This window comes from Ranitomeya variabilis, chromosome 2, assembly GCF_051348905.1.
Source record: "Ranitomeya variabilis isolate aRanVar5 chromosome 2, aRanVar5.hap1, whole genome shotgun sequence".
Lineage (NCBI taxonomy): Eukaryota > Metazoa > Chordata > Amphibia > Anura > Dendrobatidae > Ranitomeya > Ranitomeya variabilis.
In genome coordinates, this window is record NC_135233.1 from 577,354,788 (window position 1) to 577,376,887 (window position 22,100).

The 22,100-nt window shown below is 43.4% G+C and overlaps 1 protein-coding gene across 1 annotated transcript in view; it reads right to left on the minus strand.

Annotated features, from left to right (window-relative positions):
• The window catches only part of TRADD (TNFRSF1A associated via death domain), a 26,943-nt gene continuing 4,843 nt past the window's right edge, over window positions 1–22,100 (minus strand). Inside the window, exons 2-5 of the mRNA XM_077288314.1 lie at window positions 7,312–7,451; window positions 6,743–7,023; window positions 5,490–5,685; window positions 1–3,693 (exon numbers count right to left, since the gene is read on the minus strand). Of these exons, the coding sequence (XP_077144429.1) occupies window positions 3,389–3,693; window positions 5,490–5,685; window positions 6,743–7,023; window positions 7,312–7,441 (912 nt within the window). The 5' untranslated portion in view covers window positions 7,442–7,451 and the 3' untranslated portion in view covers window positions 1–3,388. The remainder of the gene's footprint in view (window positions 3,694–5,489; window positions 5,686–6,742; window positions 7,024–7,311; window positions 7,452–22,100) is intronic.

The window sequence follows — 22,100 nt, forward strand, 5'->3', positions numbered from 1 at the left end:
GAAAGTGAGAACGATATCCTTTTTATTACAACATTGTCTTTATAACAATCCTCTATAGAATCTTTCCATAAATGGCAGAAAAAAATTGTAATGTTTTCTTATTACTGCACCTTCCATATACTGCACTGCACATAGTAATAATACATCAGTTACGTAATGAAGCGTGGAGAACGTAGCAGACATCCCTGGCCTTGATTATTTCCTTTTTTTTTGGGGGGGGGGGGACAAAATTTTAACCACCCTTATGGGCTGCAGATTGTAGACCTGTGGTCCTGAGCCTATGGCTCCGCAGCAAATGTGGAACTACAACCCCCAGAATGTACTGATTATCCTCAAAAATATAATTTGTAGGAGTGTATGGGTGTGTTCACACTGACTGCCAGTCGGCCCTAATGCTGAACCTCTGGGTCCAGCGCTGAGTCCCCACCGCTGCTCCTGATGTATGTTATTGTCTGCAGCGCTGACTTTGCATTGAGAACGCTGCAGCCAATCAGAGAGTTGTCTGTTCATGTAGATTCCACGACCAACTGAGTTCACTGATTGGCTGCCACTCTGTGATATCAGCTCTGCAGGCAATAACACACTGGGTGCAGAGGTGGAGACTCAGCATTTGGACCAGGGGAGAGTGAGTTGAGTGGTTTGTTTTAAACACATTGCAGGGTGGAGACAAGGGGTGGAGACTCAGAGCTGGACCAAGGGAGAGTGAGTTGAAATCCGTTTGTTTTAAAAACACTGCAGACTGGAGACAAGGAGTGGAGACACTGTGCTGGACCAGGGGAGAGTGAGTTTTGCTCAATTTGTTTGTTCTAAAAACTCTGGAGACGGGGTGCAGACACTGTGCTGGACTAGGGGAGAGTGAGTTTTGCTCAATTTGTTCATTCTAAAAACACTGCAGACTGCAGACGGGGTGGAGACTCAGCACTGGACCAGGGGAGAGTGAGTTCACCCACTCATTTTGGAAGCATGCTGGGGTCAGGGTGCCCCTTTTTTTTCCCAGGTACCCCATATAATCAGCATAGGCTCTATGGTATATACAGCACTATATCACTTTCCAGCTAATTTGGAGTAGGAATCTACATATATCTCAGAAAATTTTATAAAAATAAATAAGGAGCATGGTGCTATAATACAATATCAAGACACATAAATCTGTATACAAACCCTACTATCCGCATACCAAGTAGAGAATATATTTGGCTTCTTCCTGGCATTCTGGGACGTATTGTAAGGGTTATCCGGGATTAAAAACATGGCACATATCAAATAAAAAATAAAAAAACTAAAAAAAAATTAACACACTGCCACCTCTGTCCACAGGATGAATGTGCTATTGCAGCTACGGTCACGGGAATTAAAATGGCCATATTTTTCTACCTCTATATAACCCTCTTTATGGCGAAAATGGAGTAGCCTTCAACAGAATATTATAAAAAAAAAAAAAATGTAAAACTCACAAAACAGACAGAACTGGCAAAAAAAAACTGGCCAAAAATCCATAGCCAGTATCAGCTCCATTATCAGGATGAAATATGTATTCCACTACTCCCGGCTACAGTGTTTTTTTTTTTTTTAAAACATACAGCGCCCCCTAGAGGCAAAATTTCATGTAATAGATTTGGGACATTATTGTTTAGCTAAGAGTAAGGAATGGGTTAAATAAAAAAAAAAAGTCGATAGACATCTCTACAATTCAAGAGTATAAAAAAAATGAATGTTTGTCATGTCAGACATACCATTAAAAAGCTCAGAAAAAGACAGATAACAGAGTTAAGAACTACTTGACAAAACAAGCTCACGTTTTCCTCCCCTTATTCCTGGAGCCATAACTTTTAGATTTTTCCTTCTATATAGGCGTATGAGGGCTTGATTTTTGCGGGACGAGTTGTAGTTTTGAATGACACCATTCATTTTACCATATAATGTACTGGAAAATGGGGGAAAAATTTTCAAAAAGCGATGAAATGGCAAAAAAAAGCTATTCTGACATTGTTTTTTTTTTTTTAATTTATTTTTATGGTTGTTTCTTGTACTATAAAAATGATCCAGCAGGGTGATTTTCCAGGTCAGTGCAATTTACGGTTATATCAGACTTGTTTACTTTTTTTTTTTTTTTACATTTCAGTTGTGAAAAAAAATAAATCGGAATTTATAAAAAAAAAAAACAACTCACAATTTTCTGAGATTTTTTTTAAATTTTTCCTTTCATACACCTGTGTGGTGAGCTGAAGTTTCTATTGATACTACTTTTGTGTACATACAATGTTTGCTTTTTATTACATTTTCGGGGGAGGCAGAGGTGGCAACCAAAAAACCCCGACTCCGACCATACAGGCTAATTAACTTTATATCTTGATAGATTGGACTTTATGTATGTAGCTATAAAAAATATGCTTACGTTTTTTTTTTTTATTTCTTAATTTTTAAAGATGGTGATTTAAATATATACGATATATATTATATATATTTTTTATTTTATTTTGTAGTCCCCTTAGGGACCATTTGATCAATTCTTCAGCAACTTAGGCTGATCTACATTGGCACCCAACAAAATTGGCATAAGTTTTATAAATCACGGAATACCCTGAGGGAAAACAGAGTATTTTTGAAGAGTTTTTTTAGACCAGAAACTGAGCAGAACCTCCAATTTTTTAGGAGTTTTGAGATTTTAAGGAAGATTTGGAGAGTTTCCTCCTAAAAAAAAAAAAAAAAAAAAACTCAGTGTGAACATACCCTTAAGGGTGCATTCACACTAAGCTTTGTTTTTTTTTTCAAGAGTTTTGGATTTTTAGGAGAAATTTTTTTTCAAACTGCCACAAGGAGTTAAAAAAAAACATGTTTTTCGATTGGAGAGTTTGAAGGTTTCTGCTCTGAAAACGCAGAAAAAAGCCCCAAGCCTCACTGGAGAAGGCCATCATGGTTGGAAGAATATAAGAAACACGGCGTAGAGGAAGACCAGCAACCCGATGGCTTGATACTATCAAAATAATGGTAGAGAAGACCCTGGTGGACCTATCTAGGCTTTGCCAACATAGATCTTCCTACAGGTCGTTCGTCCAGCAAGTCACCATGGCTCAAGATCGATCCAAAGGCCGTTAAAAAACAACAACACTCCTTTACACAGAAAAAAAAAGAAATGTTATGTCTATGGCCACACTAATCAGAGAGTGTTCATGACTTTTCAAGATAGTTTAGATAGAGGACCAGGTCCAAGCTGACAGTCCATTACTTACATTATTGACAATAATAATGATAAGCCCCTTGAACACAGCTAGGTGAGGTATGGCTTGTAACTGAGCAGTGGGTGAAGCCCAGAACTTGACTTCACGTCACTAATTTGAAGGCATAAAGTGAGTACAGAAAATGCAAAAGTCCACCTCGATCAGGTCTCCTAATTCAGTCCATTTTCTTGCACAGGTAGCAGTTTCTCAGCTATACCAGTCAGTCCATTTTCCACCAGGGCATCCACAAGTCTCTCTAACGTGCCTTTCTTTCCTTCACAATCGATGAAACGCTGAAGCATCTGGTAGGCTTGTTCATACAGACCTTCTCTATGGTATTCGTAGGCCACGTTTTCTATGGCTGGGTCTTCTAAAGCTCGGCAGGTCTCCTTCAATGTTCTGCCCACCTTTTTCCAAGATGTTCCTACAGACTTGGCGAAGATCTGGTGATGTTCTTGAGTCAGGGGCCTGTCAACTGAAAGACACCATTGGATTAACAAAAAAAAAGAAAATGGAACATGAAGAAACTCAAACTTCTATTTCAAGAAATCAATGTGTAGGTGCCTTATCCTAACCTACAAGTGAAACCTCTTTGAGACAACCACCCAAAACTGCATTCAAAAGTCTTATTCTTAGGGTTCGCTCACACTAGTGTAGAAATCGGATGAGTGCAAGAAGCTCTACTTTCTTTTTCTTCCACCCACATCTTAGCTGCCTTTGGGACTATATACACTGATGAGCCATAACATTAAAACCTAAAATATTGTTTCTGCTCCCCCCTCCCAAAAAAAGCTTGGACAAGTCAAGGCATGGACTCCACAAGACCTCTTCAGATACTCTGGGGTATCTGGTGCTAAGACTTTAGGAGTAGATTTTATAAGTGATCCATGGATCAATCTTGTTTTTCCAGAGAGGCTCGATTGGATTGACATCTGTGGAATTTGGAAGTCAACCCCTGAGGCTAAGGTCACACGGTCAGTATTTTGTAAGCCAAAACCAGGAGTGGATCAGTCAGAGGAAAAGTATAATAGAAACGTCACCACTTCTGTATTTATCACCCACTCTTAGTTTTGGCTTGCAAATACTGATGTGAAATACTGACCAAATCCTGAACGTGTGAACGTGGCCTTAAAGTGTTATTGCAATTTCTGATAACTTTTGAAAAGTCAGAAGCTTTAGGTCCCGGGGGCTGAGACACTTACCAATTGCTAGAACAGAGGAACAGAAGTACTCAGCTGGGTGCCGCTCTTTTCGGAGACCAAAGATGGGCTCACTAGAAAGTCTATGAGGAGGCATTCGGTCTTTGGCTAAGAGCTTCTTCTGTATTTGTAACCTTTATTAGTGGGCTTAGGACCCATATGCTTCAAAATCAAACCTTCTGACATATCTCTATAATATGTCAATTGGTTTCTGACAGAGCAGTTAGACATTGTACCATGTTGTCAAAATTTTTTTGCAGAGGCCATTACCAGTAGGGTTGCCATAATGGTCTGCCTGGACCCAAAACTTTTGAGCAGAACATTGGTCAGAACATCACCCTATCTCTCCAAGCTTGCTGTCTACCCGTATGGCATCCCAGGTTCATCTCTTCCCAAGGTACACACAGGCATGGCCATTCACATGATGTAAAAAAAGAAATGTTTCATTAGGCCAGGCCATTTTCTTCCATTGCTTCATGGTGTAGTTCTGTTGCTCATGGGCTCAATTTAGGGGCTTCAGGGTCCAACATGTGCACTCTGATCTTTCTGTAGCTGATGACCCCCCAAATACCCTCCCCTCCGTACAGTATAATTCCCACAAAGTGAATTCCCCCCACAACAGTGTTCCCCTAGAGTACTCCCTCACACAAAATATGATGACTCCATAGTACACCACAGACAGTATGATGTCCCCAAAGTTGCCCTACACAAATTGAGACCCCCACAGACAACCCCACACAGTATAATTCCCCATTTCCACACACCCCTACAGTATAATGTCCCACACAGAAAAATGTCCCCACAGAGTATAATGCACCCACTTACCCTGTTCTACAATATGACACCCTCACAGTTCCTCCACACATAATGATGGCCACCCCGGCCCCCCACGCAGTATAATACCCACACAGCTCCTCTCCCACTGTATGAAGCAAGCAGAGATGCTTTATTTGTTTGATACCTTTCTTTTTCAGCAAATTATGCTACATTAGTTCTTCTACGAGAATGGCCCCGACGGGTTAACCCCAATTTCCCCCATTACACAGTGTGACTGACGTTAGACAGAACTTACTGAAGTCTTTTCCTTGGAATTTAAAAGTGCTTCCTTCCGATGATACTGATCGGAGAGTGTGCGGCTGAGATCCCAGGTTGGAGTTCTGTGGAGTCGAGGACGGAGGCGGATTGCTGTTTTCTGGTGGTGGACCCAATGAAATACTCATAAAAAGTTTGTCCAGGTCCGCAAGTTCATCATCCTTCTGATAACTTGGCTAAAGGAGAAGACATAGTGTTATATCACTTCATGGGAAACGGGCAGGACTTCCCTTTCTCTATAGGAACCAGATTATTAGCAAGTAAGTGGAAACAAGTACCGGGCACTTCTACCCTACATGAAAAAAAAATGAGGGGTTTATATTCGATGTTTACTATTGGACCTCCATTATTCTATGTCCAATACACAGCCCGAATGCCGTGCTTCTGCTTTAGATGGAGCCTACGATAAAGAAGCAGAATGGAATCCAACGTCAATGTGAACAAAGCCTTGGTTGCTGACCTTTAGGTACACTGTGATTTAGTTTTAGTGTTTTTGTTTTTTTTATCACAAGGACTACATCCTAAAAGGCCTTCTCCACCTTTGAGGATTTGTGTTTCTTCTTTTCTTAAATGGATGTATTTGGGGTTAAAAAATAATTTTTGCAATTGGGTGTCATTAAAATTTTTGCCCCGTTTGGCTTTCAAAGCCCTTTTGTTATTATTATTATTATTATTATTATTTATTTATATAGCACCATTGATTCCATGGTGCTGTACTTAAAAAAGGGGTTACATACAAGTTACAGATATCACTTACAGTAAGCAAACTAACAATGACAGACTGATACAGAGGGGTGAGGACCCTGCCCTTGCGGGCTTACATTCTGCAGGATTATGGGGAAGGAGACAGTAGGTTGAGGGTTGCAGGAGCTCCGGTGTTGGTGAGGCGGTAGCTTCGGAAGTGATGAGGAGCCAGCGGGTTATCCAGCACATTCAACTTTGATGTGGTCAGTGGTCGTAAATCAGCTAAAAGAAGCTCAGAAAAGAGAAAAAGCAGTTACAAATTCCTTAGAAGACCATCATAATGGGCCGACTGATGAATCCTCAGTTAACTCATTCTGGAAGCTGCAGAACGCAAACGGCGTAAAATTTCTAACGAAACCCAACTGCCCCCCAAAAAACACGATTTTTAGCTCAAAATATATGCATGAAAGTAAAAAAAAAATTGGTCCAATAGGTGGATGACCCTTTTAACACATTTTTACATTTTTCAGAAATAAAATGTAAAGTTACCCTGCAAGAGGAAATATAATACAGACATTTCTCCTCTTCGTCCAGTTGGGTGTCGAGCTTCTGTGCGTCCACTTTAAGCTCAAGAAAGATTTCTAGAGGCTCCATTTTTAGGCATTGACTGAGCTGATTTTGTAGGTGCTCATGAATCTTCTTCTCCCTGTATCCCCGAAGGAACCTCTCGCAGGCCTTCATTCCGTAAAATTTCAAGTGAAGGATTAGTTGGGGGTCACTTTCACAAATTTTGAGGATCTCAATATAGTTTGGGGATTCTCCGGAAAATTCTGGAAATCATAGAAATAAAAGAAAAGGCTTAAAAAGGTGACCCTTAAAGCGGGTAATCACAAAAAGTGCAGCAACAATTGATTCTGTAAGATCATTGCTGATGTATTTCCTCCATCTGATTGCTCCAGACCAGCAAAGTGCCAAAACTTCTGCTCTTATAGAGGCAATCACACTCGCTGATGAACAATTAACCAAGAGCATTTGATTAGCAGAATTTTTTTTTAAATATTTTTTCTCATTACTGTGTACATATCACTTCCAGCAGTCGGTATGTACAGGAGTCTTACCTGAAATGACGTTCCTGAGTACACTGTACACCATGGATTTGTGCTTAACATACAGATCGGGTAACGAGGTTGGATCCGACTGGATAAAGAGGAAAACGCTCCCAATCCAATCACTTGGATAGGAATTCATCTTTGGGGGTCTGAAAAACAAAAGACAACCAGAGGGAAAAAGTATGATCACCATTGTATGGTTTATATCCAGACACAGTGGGGAAATATTTGATACACTGACAATTTTGCAAGTTTTCACACCTGTAGTGCCACTGGTACACAAAGACAGAATAGGGCCCCTGTGCAAGAACATTATAGGGGCGCATTGTAGCCCAATAGTTCATCATAATGCACTATTCCACCTGTCTTGGAGTTGGTAGTGCCCTCCTTACCTCTTGGGCCCCTATGCAGCTGCACACATTGCACCAATAATATGTCCGCCCTTGCATACGGCAATGTGTATAATACCATGGTGTAGAATGATGGTGAAGTGACCAGGCAGGTGGGACTGCACCCTGGAGAACACACACTTTGGATTTTGGGTGCACGCTGGTTAGCGACCTTCTGCTCAATCTGCTGTCTTCAGCAAATTGCATAATCATCTTCTGCAAACTTCGAAAGCTGCTTTTTTTAATCTTATACAGTTTATACAAAAGTAGGTAAAATTTGAGGAAACAGTCATCCATAGAGCTGACACGGCTTTTTCTAAAGAGCGTAACACGTACTTGTATTGTCCTCTCCTGATGTCTACATTGAGCATAGCACCATGATGTACGCAACAATCAGCTAGCAAATCGTTATTGGAAAAAAGTGCACACTGTGATGGATTTCTTGCTGTTTCCCTGGATTATAAATCATTGAACCTTGGGCTTAGAAATGGACCTGCATTATGGTGGCAAAACTCAACCCAACCAATCGTCCAACCATAGGTGCAGAAATTCACCTGCATTCTGGAAACAAAAATACCTGCCTAACAATAGGTCCAACCACATGCACAGAAATGCACCTGCCTTATGGCACATTCATGGGTTCAACCATGTGCTTAGATTTGCACCTGCATTATGGATGCAAGTCTCATGGCTTAACCACGGGTGTAAAAATGCATCTGCAAAATGGCCACACATCACAGCCTAACCATGGGGTTGGAAATGCACCTGCTAGGATAGTTAGATAAGCAAGGTGGGGCAATACGCCAGTTTAAAGAAATGCGTTTTTAGGCCATACTTAAAACTCTGGACATTGGGAATTAATCGAATTGTCCGGGGTAATGAATTCCAGAGAATTGACGCAGCTTGTGAGAAACCCTGGAGATGGGAATGGGAGGTGGTATGACCCCAATGGCGAGGGTCTCAGAGAAATCAGCAAGTCTGCGAAGTACAAAAATCCAGCTCATAGGGCAGTGGTAGCTGGGTTGACCATATATCTACTCCTAACGCCAACACTAGAAGTAGCCGGGGAACATGCCTACGTTGGTCGCTAGATGTCTCGCGCCAGCCGGAGAGCTAACTACCCCTAGAAGAGGAAAACAAAGACCTCTCTTGCCTCCAGAGAAAAGACCCCAAAAGTAGGATACAAGCCCCCCACAAATAATAACGGTGAGGTAAGAGGAAATGACAAACACAGAGATGAACTAGGTTTAGCAAAGAGAGGCCCACTTACTAATAGCAGAATGTAGTAAGATAACTTATATGGTCAACAAAAACCCTATCAAAAATCCACGCTGGAGATTCAAGAACCCCCGAACCGTCTAACGGCCCGGGGGGAGAACACCAGCCACCCTAGAGCTTCCAGCAAGGTCAGGATACAGATTATATACAAGCTGGACAAAAATGCAAACAAAAACAAATAGCAAAAAGCAAGAAAGCAGACTTAGCTTAATCAAGCAGGAACCAGGATCAGTAGACAAGAGCACTACAGATTAGCTCTGATATCAACGTTGCCAGGCATTGAACTGAAGGTCCAGGGAGCTTATATAGCAACACCCCTGACCTAACGACCCAGGTGAGCATACAAGGGATGACAGACATACCCAGAGTCAAATCACTAGTAGCCACTAGAGGGAGCCAAAAGGTAAATTCACAACAGGGAGGTTTGAATTATTGAAGATATCAGTTTTAGGTCATTAGCAGAACGGAGGGAGGGAATGAGTAGGGTGATACACAGAGATGAGGGAGGAGATGTAGGGTGCTGCTGAACTGTGGAGCGTTTTGTGGGTGAGTGATATGTTTTTATTGAATTCTGGAGCGGATGGGTAACCAGTGCAATGACTGGCACAGGGTGGAGGCATCAGTGTAGAGGCTGGAGAGGAATATGATCCTGGCTGCTGCATTCAGTATGGACTGGAGAGGGGAGAGTTTGGTAAGAGGGAGGCCGATTAGTAGAGAGTTACAATAATCCAGACGAGAATGAATAAGAGCTACAGGAAGAGGTTTTGCAGAGTCAAAGGTAAGAAAAAGCCGAAGTCTAGAAATGTTTTTGAGGTGTAGGTTACATGAGCGAGTGAATGATCGGATGTGGGGAGTGAAGGAAGATCTGAGGCAAATTTGACACCAAGACAGCGGGTGTGTAGCTGTGGAGTAATGGTGGAAACCCACATGGAAATGGCAAAATTGAGTTTGGGAAGGTTAGTGGAGGGAGGAAACACAAGGAGCTCAGGTTTTGACAGATTCAGTTTTAGATATAGGGAGCACATGATGTCCGAGACAATGGAAAGACAAAGACTGGTATTTTGTAATAATGAGGGGTGGTGTCAGGAGACGATGTGTATAGCTGGGCAAAGTGGCGTAACTACAAAGTGCGAACTTTCAGATGGGGCCCCCCACGCCAAAATATTTTCCTCCCAAATTCATATTTTCCCTATTCATTTTGCACACTATAGCTTTATTGCAAAGTTGTATAATGTGACCTCATACAGACACTTGCCCAATTATAGTGCTGCACAAATGTTATGGCCCCCATATAGTGCTGCACAAACGTTATGGCCCCATATAGTGCTGCACAAACGTTATGGCCCCCATATAGTGCTGCACAAACGTTATGGCCCGCACAAATGTTATGGCCCCCATATAGTGCTGCACAAACGTTATGGCCCCATATAGTGCTGCACAAACGTTATGGCCCCCATATAGTGCTGCACAAACGTTATGGCCCGCACAAATGTTATGGCCCCCATATAGTGCTGCACAAACGCTATAGCCCCATATAGTGCTGCACAAACATTATGGCCCCCATATAGTGCTGCACAAATGTTATGGCCCCCATATAGTGCTGCACAAACGTTATGGCCCCATATAGTGCTGCACAAACGTTATGGCCCCCATATAGTGCTGCACAAACGTTATGGCCCGCACAAATGTTATGGCCCCCATATAGTGCTGCACAAACGTTATGGCCCAATATAGTGCTGCACAAACGTTATGGCCCCCATATAGTGCTGCACAAACATTATGGCCCGCACAAATGTTATGGCCCCCATATAGTGCTGCACAAACGCTATGGCCCCATATAGTGCTGCACAAACATTATGGCCCCCATATAGTGCTGCACAAATGTTATGGCCCCCATATAGTGCTGCACAAACGTTATGGCCCCCATATAGTGCTGCACAAACGTTATGGCCCCCATATAGTGCTGCACAAACGTTATGGCCCCCATATAGTGCTGCACAAATGTTATGGCCCCCATATAGTGCTGCACAAACGTTATGGCCCCCATATAGTGCTGCACAAACGTTATGGCCCCTGTTGTGAACTCTGTGTTCAGGCTCCCTCTTGTGGTCACTGGTGGTATGGTGTGACTTTTGCTTTGGGCTCCCCCTGGTGGCTTTGCCTGTTATCCTGCTGGTCTCTGGCTATCAGCTGGTTCGTTATCCTCTGGGAGGTTCCTATATAGCTCTGTTTTACTTCCACTTGTTGCCGGCTGTCGATGTAATCAGTGCTACTCAGATTCCTTCTGACTACCTTGCTCCCAGTCCATCCAGGATAAGCTAAGTTTTGTTTGCTCATTTTTTGATCAGCAGTGTTTATCATGTTTTCTGTTCCAGCTTGCTAAAATGTAATTCCCTCGCTTGCTGGTTGCTCTAGTGGGCTGAGTTTCTCCCCACACACCGTTAGTTGGTGTGTGGGTTCTTGAAATCTCAGGATGGATATTTTGTAAGGGTTTTTTATTGATCGCATAGACCCCTGCTCTATTTTCTGCTTTCTAGTACTAGTGGGCCTCTTTTGCTGAATCTGATTTCATCCCTATGTATGTGCCTTCTTCTTACTTCACCGTTAATATTTGTTGGGGGCTTCTATATCTTTGGGGATTATTTCTCTGGAGGCAAGCGAGGTCTTTCTTTCTCTTTAGGGGTAGCTAGTTCCTCAGGCTGGCTCGAGACGTCTAGGAATTTTTTAGGCACGTTCACCGGCTACCTCTAGTTGTTTTGGATAGGTTCAGATTTGCGATCAGTCCAGTTACCATCTCCCTAGAGCTTGTCCTTAGTTTAATCACTTGCTGATCTATTTGTGATCCTCAGCCACTAGGGATCATAACAGGCCCCCATATAGTGCTCCACAAACGTTATGGCCCCCATATAGTGCTGCACAAACGTTATGGCCCCCATATAGTGCTGCACAAACGTTATGGCCCCTGTTGTGAACTCTGTGTTCAGGCTCCCTCTTGTGGTCACTGGTGGTATGGTGTGACTTTTGCTTTGGGCTCCCCCTGGTGGCTTTGCCTGTTATCCTGCTGGTCTCTGGCTATCAGCTGGTTCGTTATCCTCTGGGAGGTTCCTATATAGCTCTGTTTTACTTCCACTTGTTGCCGGCTGTCGATGTAATCAGTGCTACTCAGATTCCTTCTGACTACCTTGCTCCCAGTCCATCCAGGATAAGCTAAGTTTTGTTTGCTCATTTTTTGATCAGCAGTGTTTATCATGTTTTCTGTTCCAGCTTGCTAAAATGTAATTCCCTCGCTTGCTGGTTGCTCTAGTGGGCTGAGTTTCTCCCCACACACCGTTAGTTGGTGTGTGGGTTCTTGAAATCTCAGGATGGATATTTTGTAAGGGTTTTTTATTGATCGCATAGACCCCTGCTCTATTTTCTGCTTTCTAGTACTAGTGGGCCTCTTTTGCTGAATCTGATTTCATCCCTATGTATGTGCCTTCTTCTTACTTCACCGTTAATATTTGTTGGGGGCTTCTATATCTTTGGGGATTATTTCTCTGGAGGCAAGCGAGGTCTTTCTTTCTCTTTAGGGGTAGCTAGTTCCTCAGGCTGGCTCGAGACGTCTAGGAATTTTTTAGGCACGTTCACCGGCTACCTCTAGTTGTTTTGGATAGGTTCAGATTTGCGATCAGTCCAGTTACCATCTCCCTAGAGCTTGTCCTTAGTTTAATCACTTGCTGATCTATTTGTGATCCTCAGCCACTAGGGATCATAACAGGCCCCCATATAGTGCTCCACAAACGTTATGGCCCCCATATAGTGCTGCACAAACGTTATGGCCCCCATATAGTGCTGCACAAACATTATGGCCCCCATATAGTGCTGCACAAACGTTATGGCCCCATAATGACACTTGCCCCATTTGCTGTTGCTGCGATGAAAAAAAAAAATCACATACTCACCTCTCCGTCGCTCAGGCCCCCAGCACTTTCAATATTCACCGCTCCTCGTTCCATTCGCTGCTCCATTTTCCACCTCCTCTGCACTAACGGTCAGACAGAGGGCGCGCACTAACTACGTCATTGCGCCCTCTGTCCTCAGCGTCACTGCAGAAGACGGAGCGGCGGCTGGAACGAGGAGAGGTGACTATCACGCAGCGCTCCCCTCCCGGTTATACTCACCTGCTCCTGGCGCGGTGCAGTCCCTGTTTCCCCGGCGCTTCTGCTTCTCTCTGTACTGAGCGGTCACCGTTACCGCTCATTACAGTAATGGATATGCGGCTCCGCCCCTATGGGAGGTGGAGCCGCATATTCATTACTGTAATGAGCGGTACCATGTGACCGCTCAGTACAGGAAGAAGCCGGGGCGCTGGGCAGCCAGGGACCTGCAGAGACCGCGCCAGGAGTAGGTGAGTATAATTAGACAGCCCCCGCTCCCTGGCCCTGCCAACCCCCTCCTTGGACCGCCGCATCATCAGGCGGCCCGCTGGCGCCCCCGTCGGCTGCGCCCGGGGCACATGCCCCGGCCGCCCCCCCCCCCCGGATACGCCACTGCTCTGTCCTGCCGGGCCCCTGACCCGCCAGGCCCGGTCGCAGCGGCGACCGCTGCGACCACGGTAGTTACGCCCCTGGCTGGGCGTCATTAGCATAGAGATGGTACTGAAAACCAAATCTACTGATTATTTGTCCAGTAGGGTCAGTATACAAAGAGAAGAGGAGGGGGCCTAGGACTGGTCCTCAGGAACCCCGGACAATAAGGGGAAGGGGAGAAGAAGAGGAGCCGGCAAAAGACACAGTGAAGGAGCGGTCAGAGAGATAGGAGGAGAACCAGGAGAGTGTGGTGTGCCTGAGGCCAATAGAGTGGGGCATAGTGAGGAGGAGCTGGTGATTCACAGTGTAGAATGCCGCGGAGAGATCCAGGAGAATCAGCAGGGAGTAGTGACCATTAGATTTAGCTGTTAGTAGATCATTAGAGACTTTAGTGAGGGCAGTTTCGGTAGAGTGTAAGGAGCGGAAACCGGATTGTAAAGGGTAAAGAAGAGAGTGATCAGAGAGATAGCAGATGAGACAGGAGTGGACCAAGCGTTCTAGGAGTTTAGAGATGAAGGAAAGATTAGAGACAGGTCTGTAGTTAGATTTTTTTAAGTAATGGATGTATGATGGCATGTTTAAATGAGAAAAGAAAGATACCAGGTATGAAAGAGAGATTAAATATTTTAGTTAGGTGAGTGGTGGCAGCCGGTGAAAGGGACTGAAGAAGATGTGAGGGAATAGGGTCACTACCGCAGGCATTAGGGAGAGAAGATAGAAGGAGCCTGGTCACTTTTTGATCCGTGACTGGTGACAACTTTATGGCTGCAAGCCCATCCTTGGGCACCACTATTACTTTTTTGTAAAATTTACATATCTTTTCTCTGACCCTAAATTTTACATATCTGCCGTGAGCTAACGTCTCTTCCACCCCTCTCTCCCTTTTTCCTACTAAAGCCATATTTGTGCTCACTTTCCAAAGGCAGCGGAGTAAAGAAGAAGCACATTCTTAGCCAAGAGGTAAACCAGTTTTTGCAATGTAAGGGTAAGTCTCCACGTTCAGGATTGCATCAGGATTTGGTCAGGATTTTCCATCAGTTTTTGTAAGTCAAAACCAGGAGTGGGTGATGAATACAGAAGTGGAGCATATGTTTCTATTATACTTTTCCTCTGATTGTTCCACTCCTGGTTTTGGCTTACAAAAACTGATGGAAAATCCTGACCAAATCCTGATGCAATCCTGAACGTGGAGACTTAAAGGCCCCGTCTCACTAAGCGATTTACCAACGATCACGACCAGCGATACGACCTGGCCGTGATCGTTGGTAAGTCGCTGTGTGGTCGCTGGGGAGCTGTCACACAGACCGCTCTCCCCAGCGACCAACGATCAGGGGAACGACTTCGGCATCGTTGAAACTGTCTTCAACGATGCCGAAGTCCCCCTGCAGCACCCGGGTAACCAGGGTAAACATCCGGTTACTAAGCGCAGGGCCGCGCTTAGTAACCCGATGTTTACCCTGGTTACCAAAAAAAACAAACAGTACATACTCGCCTTTCGGTGTCCCTTGCCGTCTGCTTCCTGCTCTGACTGAGATCCGGCCGTACAGTGAGAGCAGAGCGCAGCGGTGACGTCACTGCTGTGCTCTCACTTCTCACTGTACGGCCGGCAGTCAGTGAGAGCAGGAAGCAGACGGCAAGGGACCTGGACACCGAAAGGCGAGTATGTACTGTTTGTTTTTTTTGGTAACCAGGGTAAACATCGGGTTACTAAGCGCGGCCCTGCGCTTAGTAACCCGATGTTTACCCTGGTTACCCGGGTGCTGCAGGGGGACTTCGGCATCGTTGAAGACAGTTTCAACGATGCCGAAGTCGTTCCCCTGATCGTTGGTCGCTGGGGAGAGCGGTCTGTGTGACAGCTCCCCAGCGACCACACAGCGACTTACCAACGATCACGGCCAGGTCGTATCGCTGGTCGTGATCGTTGGTAAATCGCTTAGTGAGACGGGGCCTTTACCCTAATTGTTTGTTGGTAAAGAAAGGAAAACTTGTGGCTCTGGAGGATCATGTTTCTTCAGGCTCACTAGTGCAGAACGCTGTCTAGAAGTGGACGAGTTAAATTTTGCAGTGAACCATCACACAAGGAAGTCTCTCCGTTAAATACCTAGAATTAGCCTGTGTCATCTCACAACCTAAATTACCTAGTATTTACCTTGTACTTCGAAACCACAGCTACTATTCACCACCACTACTACACCGGACATGTTTGCTTAACATCATACATTAGATAACTGCAACTGAGTATAATCCAAATGAATTTTATTACAAAAAATCAAACAAACAATAAACAAAACAATAAAAAGAGAACCACAGATGCCAATAATAGGACACAACATTCCCAGCACTCCAGATGAATAATACTATAAATATAAGTACCATAACAATGCCATATAAAGTGCATAAGAACAGGCTAGACACTAGTCTGTGCAACTGTTTTATAATAAATAATTGACACTTCACTAAATCCCACTTGAATGGGTAAAGTGCATAGTGCATAAGAGGCCAAGATGGACCATGGGAATGCAAAGGGTAATTAAACCAAAAAAGGCATGATGTACTTACAGAATAAACCTGGGTGCTGGTGGCCAGTTGGTCCCTGCCGCCCCAACGCACGTTTCGTCGAGACTTCTTCAGGAGGCGTGCATTGGGGAGGGGGTTCCAACTATTTAAACGCACACTGACCAATCAGACTGAATAATTCCTGATTACTACAACATTGTAAACCATACCGTGGGTGCACAGCCCACTGCCGCTTACATCACGTCCGGTATTGACGGCGCATGCGCCGCCTCCATGGCTACCAACAAGGGCCATCACGGGAGCGGCCATGGAGCGCAAACACAGAGCGCCGTCATGGAGACGGCGCCCACGTGCAGCGCGCCGGGTGCCGCCCACATAATGACCCGGCGCTACAGAAGTGGCGCACGCGCACACCGGACATGAGGTGATCTTGGCCAGGAAGGCTCAGGATGTGTAAGTGCTAAAGAAAAACAGGGAGCGCGTACTACATAATAGTAGCAGTAAGCGCATACTAAGTAATAACAGTTGACACTAAATATAAATGTTAAACAGTGCTAGAAATACAAATATTGCAATATGACAGTGATTGTCAGGTAAACCAAGCCTGACACTCAATACACAGTGTAAATATTACATAGCAATGAACAATATATATTAAACAGTAGAAAAATATGTTTAAAAACATAAAACAATAATAATAAATATGCATATATACAAATAAGTGCATAGGAAATGAAATTGAATAATCTATGTTGTGCAACATAAATAATATAACATATCAAAACTACAGTGCAATAACACATATGGTGAAAAATTCAGCAATATTGTTCCCTCCGGCATTATGAAATAGGCTTTTCTCCAGCACGGCCGTTCACAATTTCAAAGTACAAGGCAGTATATACAAGGCGGAAACCAATAGGTCAGCACTAAAATATTAAAAACAAAGCAGAGAATAAGCATACAGTAAAAAGTACAATAGATATAGACAAATAAATAAAAAACCCCACCCCCATAAAAAACGTGAATGATGTCTCAAAGAAATGATCCAAACCCAAATCCCTCATTTAGGCCGCCGGGAGCCACTGTATTAAGTCGGTATATCCAGCGGCTCTCCACCCTAGCCAGGGCTCTAAATAGATCTCCACCTCGTGGGCCCAAAGAAACCTGGTCAATGGCCTTAATTTTAAGTTTGTTGGCATTACACTCATGATGTAGGAAAAAATGGCGAGGCAGCGTCTTTAGAGAGCTCAAAGCTTTGCACGTTTTGGCCTTTTCTATATCACGCACATGCTCTCTTGTCCTGATTTTCAACTCACGGGTAGTCATCCCAATATAAACCTTATTGCATGGACACTGTGCGTGATAGATTACGCCTTTAGAGGCGCATGTGAGTCTATGACGGATTTTAAAACATCGGCCACCCTGGAGATTAGAGAACTCTTTGCTCTTAACATGATTCTGACAGCCCTTACAGAATGTACAAGGGAAGAAGCCATATATAGAATCACTTGCTCCTTTGACCTTGTCCCTACCTGGAGAATAGTGGCTTTGAACTAACAAATCTCGAAGATTATCAGATCTCTTGGCTGTAATTGATGGCCTATCAGGTAAAATAGTATTCAAGATAGGGTCAGACCGCAGAATACCCCAATGTTTGTTGATAATTCCAACAAACTCCTTCCACTGACTGTTAAATGGGGTGATAAGTCTCACCTGCTTGTCGTCTTTATCTTTGGATGAAGTTCGATATAAGAGATCATTGCGAGGAGTTGAACACGCTCTTTTATAACCCCGACGGATTTGTTGATGGCTATAGCCACGTTCTCTGAAGCGACAATATAAATCACGGGCCTGATTCTGGAATTTTTCCTGACTGGAGCAAATACGCTTGATTCGCAAATGTTGTCCAATTGGGATACCATTAATGGTAGACTGACGGTGTGAAGAGCTTGCATGGAGCAAGGTGTTGGTAGCAGTAGGTTTCCGGTATACATTAGTTTCAATCAATCCCTGTTCAGAAATACCAACATCGAGATGCTCTTCACACCGTCAGTCTACCATTAATGGTATCCCAATTGGACAACATTTGCGAATCAAGCGTATTTGCTCCAGTCAGGAAAAATTCCAGAATCAGGCCCGTGATTTATATTGTCGCTTCAGAGAACGTGGCTATAGCCATCGACAAATCCGTCGGGGTTATAAAAGAGCGTGTTCAACTCCTCGCAATGATCTCTTATATCGAACTTCATCCAAAGATAAAGACGACAAGCAGGTGAGACTTATCACCCCATTTAACAGTCAGTGGAAGGAGTTTGTTGGAATTATCAACAAACATTGGGGTATTCTGCGGTCTGACCCTATCTTGAATACTATTTTACCTGATAGGCCATCAATTACAGCCAAGAGATCTGATAATCTTCGAGATTTGTTAGTTCAAAGCCACTATTCTCCAGGTAGGGACAAGGTCAACGGAGCAAGTGATTCTATATATGGCTTCTTCCCTTGTACATTCTGTAAGGGCTGTCAGAATCATGTTAAGAGCAAAGAGTTCTCTAATCTCCAGGGTGGCCGATGTTTTAAAATCCGTCATAGACTCACATGCGCCTCTAAAGGCGTAATCTATCACGCACAGTGTCCATGCAATAAGGTTTATATCGGGATGACTACCCGTGAGTTGAAAATCAGGACAAGAGAGCATGTGCGTGATATAGAAAAGGCCAAAACGTGCAAAGATTTGAGCTCTCTAAAGACGCTGCCTCGCCATTTTTTCCTACATCATGAGTGTAATGCCAACAAACTTAAAATTAAGGCCATTGACCAGGTTTCTTTGGGCCCACGAGGTGGAGATCTATTTAGAGCCCTGGCTAGGGTGGAGAGCCGCTGGATATACCGACTTAATACAGTGGCTCCCGGCGGCCTAAATGAGGGATTTGGGTTTGGATCATTTCTTTGAGACATCATTCACGTTTTTTATGGGGGTGGGGTTTTTTATTCATTTGTCTATATCTATTGTACTTTTTACTGTATGCTTATTCTCTGCTTTGTTTTTAATATTTTAGTGCTGACCTATTGGTTTCCGCCTTGTATATACTGCCTTGTACTTTGAAATTGTGAACGGCCGTGCTGGAGAAAAGCCTATTTCATAATGCCGGAGGGAACAATATTGCTGAATTTTTCACCATATGTGTTATTGCACTGTAGTTTTGATATGTTATATTATTTATGTTGCACAACATAGATTATTCAATTTCATTTCCTATGCACTTATTTGTATATATGCATATTTATTATTATTGTTTTATGTTTTTAAACATATTTTTCTACTGTTTAATATATATTGTTCATTGCTATGTAATATTTACACTGTGTATTGAGTGTCAGGCTTGGTTTACCTGACAATCACTGTCATATTGCAATATTTGTATTTCTAGCACTGTTTAACATTTATATTTAGTGTCAACTGTTATTACTTAGTATGCGCTTACTGCTACTATTATGTAGTACGCGCTCCCTGTTTTTCTTTAGCACTTACACATCCTGAGCCTTCCTGGCCAAGATCACCTCATGTCCGGTGTGCGCGTGCGCCACTTCTGTAGCGCCGGGTCATTATGTGGGCGGCACCCGGCGCGCTGCACGTGGGCGCCGTCTCCATGACGACGCTCTGTGTTTGCGCTCCATGGCCGCTCCCGTGATGGCCCTTGGTGGTAGCCATGGAGGCGGCGCATGCGCCGTCAATACCGGACGTGATGTAAGCGGCAGTGGGCTGTGCACCCACGGTATGGTTTACAATGTTGTAGTAATCAGGAATTATTCAGTCTGATTGGTCAGTGTGCGTTTAAATAGTTGGAACCCCCTCCCCAATGCACGCCTCCTGAAGAAGTCTCGACGAAACGTGCGTTGGGGCGGCAGGGACCAACTGGCCACCAGCACCCAGGTTTATTCTGTAAGTACATCATGCCTTTTTTGGTTTAATTACCCTTTGCATTCCCATGGTCCATCTTGGCCTCTTATGCACTATGCACTTTACCCATTCAAGTGGGATTTAGTGAAGTGTCAATTATTTATTATAAAACAGTTGCACAGACTAGTGTCTAGCCTGTTCTTATGCACTTTATATGGCATTGTTATGGTACTTATATTTATAGTATTATTCATCTGGTGTGCTGGGCATGTTGTGTCCTATTATTGGCATCTGTGGTTCTCTTTTTATTGTTTTGTTTATTGTTTGTTTGATTTTTTGTAATAAAATTCATTTGGATTATACTCAGTTGTGGTTCTCTGGATCCATTTTGTGTTGACATATATCAGTTTGAGTTTTGGTCCTATTTATTATGCTCTGGGCATTTATATAGTGTTTAAATTAGATAACTGCAGCAGGGGGTGTTCAAAGCAAAAACAAGTCCATCATGTAGATGGTTATTTCTGGGTCACTTATCAATCAGTCCTTGTTACTTGACGCCAAGGTCAAGCCAAGTGATCAATGTCAATGTTTGATTCTCAAAGGGCCCTATTATTCAAGGAACATCAGATTCCTGTACAGTATGCAATACCAATGTCTACCATGTCTGGAAGACGATGCCAAGCCATTAAAAAAAAAAACAGGACCATATCTCCAAAGTTCATGGACATCAGAACTTCAGATGATATTGAGAGACAAAGATTAGCCAATCAGAATTTAATTACTTGATCGTTTTTGTTTTCAAGGTAGAAAAGTCCATATAATAAGTGATTATCAGCGGTTTTCTCCTCTCCTTCGACTTAAAAACATGAGCACTGGACAAGCTGTTTGTTCAGGTATATGGAAAAGTTGGGAGAGATAGGTGTCTTCTGAACTAAAGTTCAACTGACAGCTATCTCATGTCTATGGCCAAGTTAAAGGGGATCTACCCCTTGTCATAAATATGTATTTTTTTTTCAACAGGTTTAAATGCAGAGCTTCTCCTGAATCCGGCGCTGTTTTTCTTTTGTTTCTGCGCCTCTCCATTCCTGAGATATGACCCCATCTTCTCTGTATGTAAATCTCGTCATTTATCAAAGTGGGCGGAGTTCTTGAGAAGACTCCCACAGAGAAGAGGTCAAGTCCACGCCCCCTTAGATGACAAGCCTAAATATATATACAGGAAGAGAGGGCCATATCTCCGGAACAGAGAGGAGCAGGAAAAAAAAGAAAAAACTACTCCAGATTCAGGAGAACAGCAGCATTTAAACCTGATAAAATAAAGATGACAAATTTGTGGCAAGTGACAGGTCCTTTTAAAGTCTTTTATGCCCTCTTTCATGTTTATTGACTGCAAGATTACTATCCACTAAGACAAAACTGTAAGCTTAGCCTAAAAGGGGCGTTCCCATCTCCAAGATCCTATCCCAATATGTAGAACTCTAATTATAAATGTAGTATAGTTCTTCTGATTTGCTGTGTCTCTTACCCCATGAGCAGATCATTGCACTACCTTAGGTATCAATGGTTACTACCACTAACAACTATCTGTCACTACATGAGTGGTCATAACCATGGATGCCTAAGATACTGCACTGCCCTGCACATGGGGTAAGAGACAGCGAATCAGAAGAACTATACTACATTTCTAATTGGAGGTATTTGCGAATATTATTATTATTACACCTACTACATATTGGGATAGGATCTTGGAGATGGGAATACCCCTTTAGCTTAAGGCATATATGTATTGTGACATATATCTTACGAGAAGACACACCTGCACTCAGGGAGTGGTTGTGCTTCTGGGAAATCTCCTAATCAGTTGTAATGGGAGGATCAGCAAAGGAGGAAATTATTGTCTGTGCAAGGAGTGCTGGTCGTATATACGGTAGGTTAAAAAGTTGCCAAAGTCCAGAGATGACTGTCTCTGTGTTTCAGCATGGAGAGAGGACAAAACTGATCTCAGACTCTTCTTTTGGTGGCTCAGAGGTTAACAGTGTATCTTTGCAGCACTGGAGTCCTGGGTTTAAATCCCAGCAAAGACAACAGCTGCATGGAGTTTTTATGTTCTCCCCGTGTTTGCGTGAGTTTCTTCCGGATTTTCAG